The following is an 18,523-nucleotide window of genomic DNA, read 5'->3' on the forward strand; positions in this document are numbered from 1 at the left end:
TGGTCTCTTAATAATATTCCACATTACTCTTCTTGGATCATTAAAAGTCGTGTGCTTAATCTCTATCTTTCACTAATTCATTGGGTTGTTCCCACAGTGAGCAACTTTATCAGTACAATTAAGTTGTCCCTTTGAACCTAGTTCTTTGTATCTCCAGTCTGCATAGGTTGGGTTTCTTTTGCACCAACATTTCTTATCGTCATCAAACCCATCCCTCGCGATGAGCTTGGAACTAACTCTCGGTTTAACCCCTTGGTTAGCGAATCTGCTAGGTTATCCTTTAACTGTATATAGTCAATAGCGATAACTCTCGTTGAGAGTAATTTTCTAATGGTATTATATCTATGATGTATATGTCTAGATTTACAATTATACAGATGGTTCTGTGCCTGACCAATTGCTGATTAACTATCGTAATATATGCAAATTGTCGGTACAGGTTTCGGTCATCTCAGAATATATTCTAAGAATTGTCGTAACCATTCAGCCTCTTCACCACATTTGTCAAGAGCTAAAAACTCATATTTTATCGTGGGTCTAGTATTACTATTTGCTTAGAATATTTTCAGGATATGGATGTACCTCCAAGAGTAAATACATATCCACTTGTAGACTTAGAGTCTTTTATGTCAAATATCCAACTCGCATCATTGTATCCTTCAATCATAACAGGATATTTCGTATAGTGCAGTCATATTCACGAGTATACTTAAATACCTCAGTACTCTTGTTATCCCTTTCTAGTACTCACCACTGGGATTACTCATGTATCTACTCAGTTTACTTACTACGTAGGCCAAGTCTGGTCATGTATAACTCATCAGGTACATCAGACTTTCAATTACTCGAGAGTACTCTATCTAAGAAATAATTTCACCTCAATTTTTTGATAGATGTTGACTCGTATCTATCGATATTCGTGTCAATGTAGTATCACCCTTAGTGAATTTTCAAAGAATTTTTTCCACGTAATAGAACTGACTAAGAACAAGTCCTTCTATTGTTCTAAGAATTTTGATTCCTAGAATCATATCATCTAGGCCCATGTCTTTCATGTCAAATTTTGGATTCAACATGTCCTTAGTGGCTTTCGTGTAGACATATTTATCACATTCATTAATCTTGAATCTACATTCCTTCATGACATTATCAAATTTTTCATGTCACTGCTTTGGTGCTTGTTTCAAGTCATATAATGACTTAACCAATCTATAAACCTTATTTTTCTATCCTGGTACAGAAAACTCTTTCCATTGCTCCATGTAAATTTTCTCTTCTAAATCCCCGTTTAGAAAGGATGTATGTACATCTATTTGATGTATTTTGAGATTCCATAGAGCGACAATAGTCAATAATACTCTAATGGAAGTTATTCTCAACACCGGAGAATACGTATCAAAGTAATCAAAGTCTTTTTGTTGTCTATATCCTTTGATTACCAATTTGGCCTTATACTTATTAATTGTGTCATTTGACTTTATTTTCTTCTTGAAGATCCACTTGCAACCCAGTGGTTTACTTTCCGGGGAAGATCCACAAGTTCCCAAGTATGATTTGGTAAGATAGATTCTATCTCAGATGTAATTGTCTTTCTCCAGTGAGGTCTTTCAGAAGACCTTACAGCTTCTGAGTAATTTCAGGGCTCACTTTCCAACATGAAAGTGATAAAATCTGATCCGTAAGATTTTTCTACCTGAACTCTTTTTCTCAGTGTAAGCTCAATCTCGACTGGTTCATCATCATCATCTTCACCTTGTGTTTCATATGCCCGTTTTGAGGATCTAGCATCCTCTCGGGTCTTATATGAAAACACACATTTGAAGAACGAGACATTTTTCAATTTCATTATGAGTTCTTATATATCTCCGATATTTATACTCATACACAAAAAATTGATACACACCGTTGTTCTGTGCATATCCAATAAATATGTAGTCAACAGTCTTTGGTCCTATCTTAATCCTCTTCGGATCAGGCACCAACACTTTGGCAAGACACCCCCACATTCATAAATATTTGTAGGATGGTTGTCTTCCATTACACAACTAATAAGAGCTCTTATCTATTTTCTTTTAGGGCACCTTATTTAAAAGGCAATTAGCTGTTAACACAGCTTCCCCCCACATAAACTCTGGCAGTCCAGAGTTCAATAGAAGAACATTTATCATCTCCTTTAAAGTTTGATTATTTCACTCAGTAACTCCGTTTTGTTGAGGAGTATAAGGAGATGTAATTTCATGTCTGATCCCATGTTCAGCACACAACTCAGTGAACAGTGATACATATTTACCGCCTCAGTCACTTCAAACTACTTTAATCTTTCTATTAAGCTAGTTTTCAACATCATTCTTATAGAGTGTAAATTTCTTTATAGCTTCATCTTTACTTTTAAGAAGATACACAAACAGTATTTTGTGTTATCATCTGTAAAAGTGATGAAGTATTTATTTCCACCACGTATTGGTTTACCTTTGAGGTCTCACACGTCGGTGTGAATTTGCCTGAGTGGTTCGTTGCTTCTTTCAATAAGTTGAAAGGATGACCTTATCATTTTTGCTTCAACACAAATCTCACACTTGTGTTTCGGGTCAAGGTGGAATGCATGTATGCTTTACATATTTATTAATCTATGCAACACATTGTAATTAACATGTCCTAGGCTACCATGCCATAAACATGAAGACTCAAGCATATACGTGGAAGAGCTTTCATTTTTATTTATCTTAGGTCTAATAACCATTACATTGAGCTTAAACAACTCATCAGATACATAGCCTCTTCCAACAAACATTCCATTCTTAGGTAGTACAACCCTATTTGACTAAAAAATAATGCGAAAGTCATGCTTGCTTAACAGTGATCCGGACACTAGATTCTTCTGAATCTCTAGAACATACAACACATTGTTCAGAGTAAGATCCTTGTTTGAGGTCATCTTCAACATCACTTTTCCTTGCCCATGATGTCCAAGGTTATTGAGTTCCCCATGAATAGCTTATCTCCAATGACTTCTTCGAAGTTGTGGAGGATCTCCTTGTTACAACACACATGTCTGATGGCTCTAGTATAAATCCACAATTGTCGTGGGTTTAAACCAACCAGTTTCAACTCAGAGACCACAACGCAGAGGTCGTCCATTTCTGGTCCCTCGTTCAGGTTGGCCTCCTACTTCTTCTTCGGCTTTCTGCACTCCAAAAATTTGTGACCCACTCGGTCACAGTTGAAGTACTTCCCAGAGAACTTTTTCTTGTTGTTGCCTCCTCTGGGTCCCATCTTGGAAGACTTGGGGTTCTTTTGTTTCAAGCTTTGACCGTGTTCACCCACGTTGGCTTTCACAGTAGCCTAAGATAACATCTTTCTCTCTGAACTCTTGTTGTCTTCTTCGATGCAAATTCTAACAATGAGTTCCTCCACATTCATCTCCTTCCGCTTATACTTCAGGTAGTTCTTGAAATCCTTCTAGCTGGGGGCAGCTTCTCAATGATAGCAGCCACCTGGAAGGTTTCATTCAAAATCATCCCTTTTGAGTAGATCTCGTGCAAGATCACCTGAAGCTCCTGGACTTGGCTAATCACCATCTTAGAGTCAACCATCATGTAGTCCAGGAATCAGCCCACGATGAACTTCTTAGCCCCTGCATCCTCTATCTTGTATTTCTTGTCCAGGGACTCCCACAGCTCCTTAGTCATTCTCTTCATGCTATACACAGTGTACAATGAGTTGGCAAGGCAGTTGAAAATGTAGTTTCGGCAAAGAAATTCAGAATGAGTCCATGCCTCCACTGCATTGATTGTATGCTCATCAGCATCCTCAGCTTGCTTGGGAGGGCCCTCGGTCAAGAACCAAGCCAGATTGAGCATAGTCAAGTAGAAGGGCATCTTTTGCTGCCACCTCTTAAAGTTTAGTCCACTAAACTTCTCTAGTTCTCTGGCTTTTCCCCGTGATTAATTGGCATAGTTCCAATTGGGGCAGAGGGGGCTTGCATGTGTTGAGTCTGTTGCACCTCAACACTTGGTCTTGTGGGCATCTTAACAGAATCGAGTCTGTTTCAAGATTGTTAGACAAAACAATCTGCTGGAGATTTTGGAAATTTAGCCGAATTTAAATATACAAACTTAAATTCAACTTATCTGTTGAAATGACCTGAGCTGATAATCTCAGACTGCCAGTAAGGGCTAGTGTATACCAAGTGCTAAACGCAGGCTTCATAGTGGCCGAGAGAGCTAAACGAGCATCTGGCAAGAATCCAGTCGGGTGAGCGAACCGAGTGACTGGCTGGGTGAGAGACCGGCCAGGTAAGTTAGTCAAGCAAGTAGATGGCCGAGTGAGCTTGATACAGGCCAGGCAAATAGGCCGAGCGGGCAACCCGGGCGACTAAGTGAATGTACAGTCGGGCGAGCGAAGCAGTCAAGTGGCTAGTTGGGCAGAGCAGTAGGGTGACCGAACAAGCGAAAGGGCGACCGAACGAACGAGTGACTGGGTGAGTGTGCGGCCGGCCAAGCCGAAGTCGAGCTTGAGGCTGGCTAGTTTTTGGTAGACGAACAAAACAACCGAGTGGGTGAAGCAGAACAATTGTTCGCATGAGCACACTTAGTAAACCGAGGTCTGTGATGAACGTGGTTTCCTTGAAACATATTCGGCTCACCTCTGGCTGTGTTTTGAGGCTTTCTCATGTCGTCTATCTCCCAGGATATAACAGTGAACCGTGATTCCTACAAAGCACTAATGGTTACTACAAACTGAGAGGTATCCGACTGCTATCAAGTGCACTCCGCCAAGTAAGAGATGCATGACAGAGGAGGAGGAGAATATAGGTGGAGAGATTCAGCTTTTCACGTGTGTAACATTTTGTCTATGGTCACAGCCTCCTTATGTAAGAGCTCAGGCCAATGGGTAATGTTAATGATCATGAATTGAATAACCAGGCAGGCGAAGCATATAAATTGGCCAGGCGAGCGCACTGAGAGAGCAGTCGCGCGAGCACACTAAGCGAACCAAGGCCTGAGATGAACGTAATTTCTTTGAAACAGATTTTCCCCACCTCCGTCTATGCTTCATGGGTTTCTCGAGTCGTCTATCTCCTAAAATACAATGGTAAATTGTGATTCTCACTAAGCACTAATGGGCACGGTGAACTGAGAGGTACTCGGCTACTATTACGTGCATTCCGACGAGTAAGAGATACACGATAGAGGAGGAGGGGAATGTAGGTGGAGACTTCAACTTTTCACGTGTGAAACATTTTGCCTGTGGTCGCAGCCTCCTTATGTAGGAGCTCAAGACCAAAGGATAACGTTAATGATTGTTTAAAGATCATTAATCGTTAGCTATGAAACGCCAACGTTTCACTCGGCTGCATTAATCTTTTTTTAATGCATCCGTTACACAAGTAGCAAAAAGATTTACATGGTAAAATATTGGTTGTCCCACTTAGGACCGGTTTGACATTCAACGTGCGTAAGTTGTGCTCACACACGAGTCAATATGATTCAGTACAATTCGGACCTTGGATTTACACCCCCACGCACTCATGCATGAAAGAGAGCCTCTCCTTATATATTTATTCACATTATTTATACATATGAATCAATATATCTTAAAATTTCCAATGCGAGACTAACTTCATACCTCTTCTACCTCATCTCTATTCATATATATCTAACAATAAATATACTCTAGTTGGGAATCAAACCTGATTTATAGTAGGTAATATTTGATTGCTGTCCTATAGTTGCATTCGATCGTTATGCTTTAGTTTGCATTCTAGTGCGGCGACAGTCTTAGACTCATCATCCTGTCGATGCCTTACTCATTAAACTGGGGAACACAGTAAAACAGGCTCATCTGAGAGTTCAGAACGATCCTTCATCAAAATCTAAACGCTAGCTCCTTGATAAGAAAGAACAGAAGTCCGGAGGGGAGGAGAGGGGAGGAGCCTTGAGCGAGCAAGCTTTGGTGCACGCACTGCGCTCTGCCTGTGGCTGTGGTCCAACTCTGGCGTGGGTAGCCTTTTTCTTCTTCGGCCAACAAAGCGAGGGCACGACCACAGCGAGGTACGACGAGTCCATGTGACAGATACTGTGAACATGGCGCTACAAGACACCTCCTCTTTCACTGTTCACCGTGGTGACTCATCAGTCGCCATTAAAGACTGCCATCGCACCGCGGCCTGCGCTGCCCTGCTCTTCGGCGAGGCCACCAACTGTTTTTCTTTGGCCAAAGACACATTTATCAAATCTTTCTATAAACGCTCTTTATTTATAAAAAATTAATAAATTAACATTATTGTAATAATTTTCAAATTATTATCACTTTAAAAAACAAGGATCGATAACTAAGTTAAACATTAAATTTAAAATCCTAAGTCTTGACATTTTAAACCCTAAATCTTTAACTCCAAACATAATTATATCAAACTATTCTTTATTTAATATAAATTATTATAGAAGTTACTGCATATACATAGCGATATAGGAACTATTGAATAGCGGCTATATAATTATAGATTTTTTTCTAAATTGGAAAATCTTAAAATCCTAAATTTTAAATCAGGATATTATCCTAAATTTTATTATTAAAATAGTTACGATATTATAATTGAGTACACATTACTTTATTAGAAATTTCAATTAAATTAAAAATTATGAACTACCCTTTATCTCTACATCCTCACGCATCGTTCTATTTGTCACATGTCGCACGAACAATAGGTGTTGTTGTCTTCCTTGTTCTTTCTCGCAACTGTGGAATGGCAAGTGCAAAAGATTTTGGTTTCAATTCTCTTTGTCTTTTTTCATCACTGGATTCGAGCAAATTTGTTCTGTCTTTAGAATAGATTTCCTTCGAGCTCCTTTTTTAACAGTATAATCTCTTAATTTCTTGAAGATTTTTATATTATCATTCACTTGATATTTCATATTCATATACTGTACAGACATCCGACAGTAACTCGATGAGTACAATCACAATATCTTTTCTCTCGAATAGCACGTAATATCAGTGTAATCATCACCGTAGGTTTATTTTCTTTTGATATTATCTGTATGAGTCAATGACTATTTTTCTTTTGATAAATTGATTAAATTTATTAACAAGTTTATTAATTAATTTGATCAGTTTTATTTACATAATTGATTACTTTTCTTTATTGTTGGCTTGATATTAGATATTAGATTCATCACTAAGAAGTATTTCTTCATTATCGGATGAGATACTTTCTATATTTATTCATTTTAATATAGAAAATTCAGGGAATGAAGAAAAAAACTATCAACTTATATTTTAAAGCAAAAGAGCAAACATCTACCAAAACGATTTTTCACCATTATATATGTGACTAATACAACTATTGTAATACTTAAGAAAGAAATATCTGATGCTTTTGGTTATTATGACTTACATATTCACAACATACGGGGATAAGGATATGATGGTGCTAGTAATATGTGTGATTCTTGAAATAAATTATAAGCTCTTTTCTTGAAAGATTGTTCATGTGTATATTATGTACATTATTTCGCTCTTGAAGATCAGGTCCATATAAATTAAGATCCTAGCTATGCCCCTAGAGTTTAGTATTGCATGTTTCATGATAAAATACAAATAAATAAAAAGATATTTATTTTGTATTCGTTGAAAATTAATTAGAAGATCTATTGTTACATTATCTTTTATTTTTTGTCAGTTTTTCTTTTCCACCGGTGTCAAGGAAAATGTTGTCGGACAAAATAATCTATTACCGGAGATATTTGGAACTTCATCGAATTTAAATTACATGAAACTTAAATTCAACTTATCTGTCGAAATGACTTGAGCTAATAATCTCAGGCTGCCAGTAGGGGTTGGTTTTTGTCAATTGCTATTTGTGGACTTGTTGAGAAAGTAGAGTGCCCGCGCAGCAAAGTCCGAGCGGTCGAGATCGAGCGTTCGAGTGTCGACCAGATAGTGTGTCGGGCAAACGGAGAGTCCGACCAGACAGAGCAGCTTAGCAAGCTGAGTGGTTGGACAGTTAGGTTGACCGAGCAGTCAAGTCGATCGGGCAGAGTTATCGAACGAGCGAGCTAGCTGCCAAGTGAGCTGGAGGTCGTCCGGGCAAAAAGGTCGAGCGAGCGAGCTAGCTGTTGCGCGAGCTGGAGGTCGCCTGGGCAGAAAGGCCGAGTGAGCAATGGGCAACCGTGATCCCCACAAAGTATTGATGATCACGGCGAACTGAGAAGTACCCGACTGTTATCACGAATATTTTGTTGAGCAACAGATGCTCGACAGAGAGAGGGACGTAGGTGGAGAACTTTTGCTGCCATTTTGTTTATGTGTGTAACTTTTTTTTTCTATGATCGCAGCATCTTTATATAGGAATTCAGATCAACGATAACACTAGCGTTTCGCTCTACTATTTTAATTCTATATTCATCTTGATTTAATGCATCAGCTACACACAATAAAAATTTTACGTGATAAAATATTGATTATATATATATATATATATATATATATATATATATATATATATATATCAAATGTTTCACCTCTCGGCCACTGGATCGAAGAGGAGAAGCAGCCATCGGGTGCCATCGCTTTCCGGGTTGACAAACGAGCATACGCGACAAGATCCCAGAGAATAAAAAACAAAGGCGACAATTAATTTAATTCACTAATTAATGGTCGTTCATCATCACTGCATTACGTAGAAAATGTGGGATATGTAAAAGCGACCTCCCCGTCGTCGTCTTCTGCGACGATTGAGTTGGCTCGATCGAGGAGGAATTACCTGCACTTCGATATCGATGTTGTCCAGAAATGTGCTTTAAAAAAAAGTTGTGTTTTTTCCCCTCTTCTTCTTTTCTTGAAGATCGAAAGTGTATCGATGATCTCAGAGAAGTCTTCTGAATATTGCATTATTTACAGGGAGGTTTAGGTTTGATTTTCACAATAAAAAATTTCGATTATGTTACAAATCGCGCTCGTCTACGGCTGCGAATCGTAGGATTATTGCTACAGTGATTGTTGATATATTAATGGTGGAGATCGTGGCCATGGCGGCTACCTTTGGCTACTTGCAGTTCCAGTGATCGAAGAAGTACCAGTTGAGAGTGGGCGGCTGCTCGTCGGAGAAGATGCTGCTGAATGCGTCCTCCCGGTCGAGGAATTCCTCCTCCGGCTTTAGCGTCTGGCGTGGGAATCCTTGACCCTTGATTGGCAATTGCGGTGCAGAAATTGGTGCGGAGGGGGTGGCGGCGTCGCCGAGCCTGGCGGAGGAGTTCGAGTCTGCCGGAGGCGGATTCGGATGCCCCGCGGGGCTGTTCGCGCCGTTGAGCACGTCGCTGGAGACGCTGCTGTCCGATGATCCGGCATCCTTGTAGATGAGTTCCGGTGCGGGGTCTTCCTCCGATGCAGCCGCCCCCGCCCCCGCCGCCGCCTTGGAGGCCACCGGTCCCGACGAGACGAAGCTCGCGCTCTCCTCCCTGCCCAATTTGGCCTTCATCTCTTCGATCTGGATCGAGCACATGACCGATCCCAAATCAAAATTTCATATTTGAGAAATCGAGGTTTAGATCGATCGCGCTCACCTGGGCGACGAGCGCCTCCTTGTCGCGGCTAAGCGCGTCGTAGTCGAGGCGGAGCGCGTCGTAGCCAGCGCTGAGGGCGGTGTAGTCCCGCTCCAGCTGCTTGGTCTTCGACCGCGCGCGGCGGTTCTGGAACCACACCGCCACCTGCCGCGGCTGGAGGCCGAGCTCCTCGGCCAGACTCAGCTTCCGCTCCGACTCCAGCTTGTTCTCCACCTCGAAGCTTTTCTCCAGCGCCCGCACCTGCTCCACGCTCAGCCGCCGCTTCTTCTCCCCCAACCCTACCTCCGCCGCCGTCGCCGCTGCCTCGTCCTCGTCTTCCAAGTAAGCGCCATTGTTCTCCTCTGATCAAATCAACCACAATTAATACGCTTTCCAAGCCATAGTTGCAAAAATTCAATCACGTCGGTGCCATTACCAATTGAGCAAATCGCCATGAATGAAGCTGCGTCTGCAATGGGCCTCTTCATGACGAATCAGACTTCGCAGTGTCAATAAAAGCAGAGATCTTAAAAAGTGCAAGAAAAAGATCAAAAAAAAAAAGAAAAAGAAAGATGTGATCTTTGGGGATCAAACAAGAGGTAATCAATCCACTAGTTATTGATAGCAACTGATGGGCCTCTTCCGCTCTTCCCTTTCAAAGCTTTCTGCCATTACCAGAGAGAGAGGCAGAACTGAGAGAGCTGGTGATTCCCTGCTGCTATAAAGAAGATGAACAGAGGTAGCTTGGACCTCGGGTTAGGTTAGGGTTAGCGTTAGGGTTAGGTTCGAGGTTGAGTTTAGATCAGGACGGGTTTCTTTTTTTCTTTTTTGTCCATATAGTTTTTATATTTCTACTCAATATTCTTTACATTTCAAGTCCCACCCTACTACCCTGGTAAGTGGTAACCAATTAAAATTTCTGATTTAGATACCCCAAATCAAAGATATTGATATGATAAATAAAATGGTAAAAATTAAAAGCACCTCTCTTATTTATGTCATCGTTAAAAGAGTCTCAAGAAAGGATACATCATATTGGTCTTATTTTGTATTATAAGAATATATTTTTGGTTATCGAACTCGTGAGATCATAAAATAAAACTTTTACTGATATCTCAACGCCCTCCTTCGTCAAAATAACATTTTAATTTTGAAAAAAGGGTGTTTTAGTTTTTTCTATTTGAAAATATTATTTTATCATATATAGAATCGCGAAGTCTCAAAATAATTTTTTTAATTTTTTTTAAATTTCTTATCGAGACGCCTAGATTTAATCCTGACACCTCGATTTTTTTTTAAAATAAAAAAAATAAAATCTTGAATCCAAAACCTCTAAATACATATATTATATATCCCGTGTGCATCTAAAATTATTTATCTTGAATATTATAATTCAAGAAGGAAACTTGAACCCAGAGGAAAATTTTATTACCTTAAATTTATTATAACTCAACTCCTAAATTTTAAAATCTTAAACTCTAAATACATATAATATACTTATGAGTATCTACAATTTTTAATCTTGAGCACTACAACTTAAGAGGAAAGTCTGTATCATAAAGGAACAATCTTACCGATTCAAATCCACTATAATTCAACTTCTAAATTTTAAAATTTTAAATCCTAAATATATATAATATACCTCTCGAAAATTTGCTCAAGAGTCTATATGCTGGATTCATTCTGGCCCTTAGACCATATCACTTATGGGCCCCTGGATCAATTTCAGCTGGGTGGCTCCCCTATTATGTCATCTTAATCGTGTAGCGGAAGTGAGTTAAGGGAGCGTGTACCATAACACTGTTATATATATACTTTAAGAATCCGTTACACTCAAAATAATTTTAATTAAAACTACTATAATATAGAGTAACTTTGATCATGAGGGTCATGGACTACAGTGCAATAATAAAGTGTTTATGTAGGTAATCAAATATCTATGGTCGATTATTAGTTACGATGCACTGTAGATTAATTTTATAGAGTAGAATGACAACTCTCGAATGTGAACTGTGAAGTGATGAGCTGGTCAATGATATCTCCATGATTAATGGATTCAAACAGTCGGATACCTAGAGTTTTTTTAACTTTGATCATGAGCAAATTTAATTTAAACTAGTTCGTATAGTAATAATTTAATCAAAATTACAATTTAGATTAAAATGGGGTGATCGGTAGAAAAATTTTGTGAGACTTGCTCGATTATCCTTAGAGTTAGTCAATAAAATTAAGTGAGTTAAAATAAAAAAAATAAAAAAAAATAAAACTAAAATAGCTTTAACTTTTTTATTTTTTTATTAAAACTATTTTAAATAATTCTGATCAACTATTCTATATTATAATAATTTTAATTAAAATTACTTGAATAACCTTAGATTTTCTATATGATTTTTGATGCACTGTCACAATAAAGGTGATTACGATCGCCGTCTGATTTTCGATGCATGTTTTTTTGACTTGTAGGTGTTGATTTTGTCTAATTAAATTATGGGACAAACAACTTTACAAAATTGATGGTGAAGACTCGTAGATTTTGGCAACTTGTGGTGTGTTTTTGGATGCATCTTGTTACTTGTGTTTAGCTCCTTTTTAACGTTATAATTGGAGATATTGTATGTTTGTATTTATTCTCTATCTGGTGTACTTACATGTTACAATTATAACACTCGGTATTGTCATATTATGGATAAGTTCGATAAAGTGATCTAGTTAATTGTGCGCTTAATTGACGGATATGAATTTTATAGGTAGAAACTTGTTAACTTATTTCATATAATCCGGAGACGTTTTATGAGAGGCATCTGCATGGGAAAAACATAATTAACTTTTACTATAATTGTTAACTTATTTCCGTTATATTGTTATTAATAGGCTGATAATTATGAAAATGACTCTAAAACTATATATAAGGTTATGATCCCAGTAAGGTTAAGATAACGAGATCTCTTTTCACCCATCAGAAGGAAATTGCAATAATCGTCGTCATATTGTGGCAAAGACGAATACGCTCATCTCCAGTACCTTCATCAATCCGTCCCAAAGTCAACACGGAAGAGATAAATCATGGACGGTTACTAGCCTTTGGAATAATGACTAACACATAAGGGATGTATTTACCTCGACTTTACCGAGATTCGAACTCCATACCTCATTGTGACAACGCCTCATGCGCTAGCCACTAGACCCATCCGAGGGGACGCAATAATCGTCGTCCTAGCTCCTATGGAAGATCATCTTGTCATAAGGTGCTTCTTTTGATATTTAGATTCTTCCAACTACAATTGATCTCGTCTGAAATCAGCGAATGCTGGAGCGCCAATGAGCTAGTTATATTGCTATTGGAAGAACAAGAAGCGCCTGCAAGCCCACGATGGAGGGGAATAGGTGTCAGTAAGCAGGTAGAGGAGTCTCTGGGGCAACTACTCCGACGCTTAAATCAGTGAGAGGATGAGAAAATGGTGTGATGCATTGACGATGAGGGGCCTTGCCTCCGCTGACACGGTGGAGGTCAAAGGAGATTAAAGTCAAGACGGTCAACGGGTTGACGGGGTTGGCCGATCGGGCGAATCATACTCCGATCGGGGATTAAGCACCAACTCACCGACACAAGGAATAATCAAACCGACGCTCAAGGGACACGCAGAAGTCGAGCTGAGCGGCTCCTCGTTCGACCTAGCAGTAGACTCGACATCAGCCGAGCACGTGGACAGTGAACTGTCCGCCGAGCGGCTATCCCGCTCGGCCAAGGAAGAGTGCATGTGGACAGTGGGCTTCCGGCCGAGAGACTATCCCGCTCGGCCCAGCAACGAACGACACTTAGACAGGGGACTTTCAGTTGAGCGGCTATCCCGCTCGGCATGACAGTAGACAGCGCGGGGATAACAGAATTCCGGCCGAGCGGCCATTCTGCTCGGCCAAGCAACAAACACAGCAGGATATCTTTGGGCATCCTTTTGGGAGCTAGTGTCGTTGACAAGCGGCATGGTCAGACAGAAGATCGTAAGACAGAATTTTCCACTATCACTTCAGAGATATGCTCGACCCGTTAAGGTACTGTGTCAGGGATACTTTACTGATACGTCTTTCAGGAAAGCTTTGAGATGTGTGCTCGCCTTGGGAAGCATGCACATGTGCTTCCGGATCTCTATATAAAGGGGTCCAAGCATCGGTGGAGGTATGCTTTACACGCGATTTCTACTGTTGCATTACAGTTCTTGCTTTGTCGGAGACTGACTTGAGCGTCGGAGGGTGATTGTCGAGGACCCCTTCCCTGGCTCGGCACTAACACTGCTTGTGTTGCAGGTGGCAGCGAAGTCCACCGGAGGTCAGCAGGAGCGCCATGTCCCCAGCATATATCTCTTCGACTTTCAAACAGGATCATATTTGGCGCTGTTTGTGGGAACGTCACTTGAATCCGAGTCGAGAAGATGGAAGACGCTGGACGACTAACCACCATGACACTCACTCAGGAGGAGCTAGAGATGCTCGTGCAAGCACGAGCAGCAAAAATGGTAGAGCAACAACAACAACAGGTGCTAGTCGACCGGCTAGCACCGCAGCCTGCCACATCGGCGGCCGATAAGCGAGCGGGGCAAGAAGACTGAGCGGAGCAACTCTCCGTATGGGGGCAAAATCGAAGGCCGACTGACACCCAAGGGGAAGCGCCGCCCGCCCCGATCCCCTTCCATCGAGCTCTATTCCAAACCCCCTCGGTGATAGCCCAAGCGCATCAGGAGCGGGGATCATCTTCAGACGATGCGCCCGTTCGAAAAGCGTGGAAAGGTAAAGCGCTCCGAAACGCTGCATCTCCCGAACGGATCAATAGGCAATTCTCAGAGGAGATCCTACAAGACCCTCTGCCCCGACACTACACCCCGTTGGCGATTGGGACGTACAGTAGGTCGACCGACCTAGATAATCATCTGGATCGATTTGACAATGAAGCTACGCTGCACCAGTACACGGACGGAGTGAAGTGCAGAGTCTTTCTCACGACTCTCTCCAGATCGGCACAGTGCTGGTTCAGAAGATTGTTGGATGGCTCAATACGAAGTTTCAAGGATTTCTGAGCCGCATTCCAGCATCACTTTGCCAGCACCCCGCGCTACCAGAAGACAAGCGTCAGCCTCTTCCCCCTGAAGCAGGGGCCCAAGGAAGCGCTCCGAGCATACATTCAGCGCTTCAATCAAGTGACCATTAACATCCCCTCGGTCTTGTCCGAGACTATGATGAACGCCTTTACCCAGGGGCTTGCCAACGGAGATTTCTTCCGGTCACTCATCCGGAAGCTGCCCAGGGACTTTGACCACATGCTCAAGAAGGCCAACGAATACATCAATGTGGAAGAAGCACAGGCGATCAGAAGAAAGGAGGCGTCGACTGAGAGTACGACACCGACCCAGCATGGACCGGCGAGCATCCATCTACTGCCCAAGGGGCCGAGGGTTGAAGGAGCACGACCGTACCAGGAGACCAGGGCACATGCTGTACAACATGTGGCGTCCGGTCGACCTAAAGCGTGAAGGGCAAGGTATGAACTCCTATGTTTTGTTCATTCCACCAGTCGGCAATGCACAACACGTGGGATTGCCGGGGACTGGCACCGATTATCAGCCGACCGGATCCAAGAGGATACCTCGGCCGATCGCCTTCACCCGATCAGCGACCATGGCACAGATCCGTTGAGCGTCGGGACGACAGAAGGGCACCTGAATGCCATCACCATCATCAACATCAGCGGAGGGAAGACACCGATCCATCCCGGGCCCCAGCCGAGCGAGATAGACCATCCGCTCGGGAAGAAGAAAATAGGAACAACGCTTCCCGGGGAGAGATAGGCATGATTGTCGGAGGGCCGACCGGTGGGAACTCTAACTGAGCTCAGAAGTCATACGCTCGGTGGTTAGAGATCCATGCCGTCGAATGCAGCAAGGAGAGGGCCGAAGGCCCCCATATCAGCTTCGGCCCTAGCGATCTGGAGGGTGTCGAGGTCCCTCATGATGATGCTCCGATCATCCGAGCAGTGATCGCCAACTACACCATTCACCGAACTTTCATCAACACGGGAAGTTCGGTGAACATTATTTTTAAGAAGGTGTTCGATCAGCTGCAGATCGATCGAAGCGAGTTGCTGCCCATGGCGACCCCGCTATACGAATTCACAGGCAACAAAGTTTTGTCGATCGACCAAGCAAGGTTAGCCATCTCGCTGGGAGAGGAGTCGTTGAGGAGGACCCGGACCACCAATTTCATAGTAGTGGACACATCATCGGCCTACAACGTCATCTTGGGTCTGCCGACCCTCAACGAGTTTCGGGCAGTAGTATCAACTTACTGTCAGAAGATGAAGTTCCCAGTGGATGACCAAGTGGGCGAGGTCAAGGGCGATCAACTGGTCGCTCGGCGCTGCTATGTGGAGATGGTCAAGACCGAAGCCAAAGTTGCTCGGAAGACCTCATGGCTAGAGGTAAATGCTATCGTTGAAAAACCTCCCACTCTGGTATACGAGGAAAAGGAAGAGGTCCAGATCCACCCAAGCCGGTCGGAAGCCACGACCTTCGTCACCGCCGACCTAGAGGAGGAGAAGAAGGTAGAGCTGATCGCCTGCCTTAAATAGAACCATGACGTGTTCACCTGGTCGACACATGAGCTACCCGATATCTCCCTAAGCGTGGCTCAACATGAGCTTCACGTCCGACTAGACGCTCGGCCGATGAAACAAAGGAAAAGGGATTTCAGCGCAGAGCATTGTTGGTTGGTCCTAGGAAGATCGTACCGGTTCCACTGAACAAAAATTTTGTACAAGTATCGAACCTTTCCTAAATAACCTATTGTGTTCTTTAGAAATTAAATTAAGAATCGCAAACGGAACTTAACATTATTGATTCCAAATTTAACTTATCTGTTCTTAATGGTTTAGATTTAGATCGCAAGCAGAACTTAACACTATTGATCCAAATCCACCTATGTTATAAAGTTGATTAAATATTTATTTATAAAATCGGCTCCCAGGTCAAACATGATGAGGCACTAGGCATTCTTGGGTATGGGATCATCCACCACTACCTCGACAAAGCCTTTAAAAGAAATTCAATATTTAATTTCCTAAAATAACATTAGGTTTAACCGAAAAGAACAATCGAATCACAAATTCGAAAAATTTAAAATAAAAACACAACTTCGAATATCTAATCCAAAAATCTAGAATCATATGCCTCTTGTGTTTGGAATTCATACAAAGAAAAACTAGCATGATGCGGAAAAAAATTACTAGTTATACCTTTCTTTGTATGCAACGACCTCTTGATCTTCTACCATATTCCTCTTCTTATCTCGGACGTCGTGTGAGCGACGATCTACCGAGACGAGAACCACCCAAGCTCCTTCTTCTCCAAGCTAGTTTCGGCCACCACAAAAACTCCAAGAGATGTGAGGTTCGACCACCACCACCAAGCTCCAAAGGATACTAGAAACAAAGCCTCCTATCTCTCCTTCTTCTCCAAGCAAAATCCGGCCACCAAGCTTTCTTCAAGAGGATGATGCCACCGGCCACTTGAGAGGAAGAATAGGGGAAGAGAAGAAAAGAAATCTGGCCACACTAAGGAAGAGAGGAGAAGAGAAGAATATAATAGAGTTCTTAGCCATAAAGGCATCCCTACCCCCTCTTTTATAATCCTTGGTCTTGGCAAATAAGGAAAATTTAAATAAAAACTTCCTTATTACTTTGCCATGAAAACGAAAATTTAATTTGATTTAAAATCAAATTCCTTTTCTTAAACTATATGGCCGGCCACTCTAAAACTCCAAACAAGAAAAATTTTAATCACAAGAATTAAAACTTCCTAATTTATTTCCGAAAATTTTTAAAAATTTCTCTAACAATTTTTCCCTTCATGGTTGGTTATAAAAGGAAATTTTATAAATTAAAAACTTTCTTTTAAACATGTGGTTGATTTCCAAAAAGGAAAGTTATCTCTAAAATTAAAATCTCCTTTCAATCTATAAATAAGGAAAGATATCTAATCTTTGTTTTAATCTTTTGTAGAAGACTATAAAGAAAATATTTAATTTTAAAACTCTCTTTTTAAATCATAAACATAGTTACAAAAAAGGAAAGTTTTATCAAAATTAAAATTTTCATATCAATCTACAAATAAGGAAAGATATCGAATCTCTTCTTAATCTTTTGTAGAAAGCTATAAAAGGAAATGCTTAAATTTTAAACTTTCTTTTAAAACCATGGAATCCACATAAGAAAAATTTTTAAAATAAAAATCCTTTTATTTTGCTTAGGGCCGGTCACACCATGCTTGGGCTCCAAGCATTGGCCGTCCCCTAACTTGACTCATCCTTTCTTCTTTAGCCGACCCAAGCTTGGGTTCCAAGCTTGCTTGGCCGGCCCCATTAGGATGGGTAAGAAGGTGGGTATAATACTTTATAGATAAGAGGCTACGATAGGGACCGAGAGGAGGAATTGGTTTTGGTCTCCCGATGAAATTAAGCTTCCCGTGTTCGCCCCGAACACCCAACTTAATTTCATCAATAATAATTCATACCACTAAAGAATTATTATTGAACTACCGCACCAATCCCAAATTACATTTTCGGCATATTGCTTATCTCACTATGGGAGGACTGGATGTAGCTGTCCGTTCGGCTGTACTACTGAGCCACTGACAATGAAGCAGAGTACGAGGCGCTGATAGTCGGCCTATAAGCAGCTTGACACGTGGGAGTGGTTAAAGTCCTCATCAACTTGGACTCCCAGCTCGCCGCCCAATAGCTATTCGAGGCCTTCGAGATAAGCAATACATGGCTGAGGCTCTATGCAAAGACTTTTGAGAAATTGAAAGCCAACTTCTAGGAGGTCGTTATCCAGAAGATCCCTCGATTGGAGAACCAGGCGGCGGATGAGTTAGCGAAGCTAGACAGCTCGTTAAAGCCGATCGTCATAGGTCAGTCAATCGAGCAAGTCTCAC

General features: G+C 41.5%; 1 protein-coding gene across 1 annotated transcript; it reads right to left on the reverse strand.

The window, feature by feature from the left end:
* Window positions 1-8,856: 8,856 nt before the first annotated feature.
* On the reverse strand, window positions 8,857-10,330 carry LOC122026163 (homeobox-leucine zipper protein HOX4-like). Its single transcript, XM_042584806.1, has 3 exons — window positions 9,982-10,330; window positions 9,567-9,907; window positions 8,857-9,490 (listed from the first exon to the last, which is right to left on the reverse strand). Exons 1-3 carry the CDS (start codon window positions 10,031-10,033, stop codon window positions 9,050-9,052), a joined length of 834 nt encoding a protein of 277 aa, XP_042440740.1. The 5' UTR covers window positions 10,034-10,330; the 3' UTR covers window positions 8,857-9,049.
* Window positions 10,331-18,523: the final 8,193 nt, after the last annotated feature.

The sequence above is a fragment of the Zingiber officinale genome, chromosome 10A (genome assembly GCF_018446385.1).
Source record: "Zingiber officinale cultivar Zhangliang chromosome 10A, Zo_v1.1, whole genome shotgun sequence".
NCBI classification, from domain to species: Eukaryota; Viridiplantae; Streptophyta; class Magnoliopsida; order Zingiberales; family Zingiberaceae; genus Zingiber; species Zingiber officinale.

What these genes read in the sequence shown, in the direction of transcription:
- LOC122026163 (XM_042584806.1), bottom strand. Translation starts at nt 10,033, where the DNA reads ATGAAGAGGCCCATTGCAGACGCAGCTTCATTCATGGCGATTTGCTCA. An exon ending in CATGGCGATTTGCTCAATTG is followed by an intron (nt 9,908 to 9,981) that starts GTAATGGCACCG and finishes TGATTTGATCAG; the next exon opens with AGGAGAACAATGGCGCTTAC. An exon ending in AGGAGGCGCTCGTCGCCCAG is followed by an intron (nt 9,491 to 9,566) that starts GTGAGCGCGATC and finishes TGCTCGATCCAG; the next exon opens with ATCGAAGAGATGAAGGCCAA.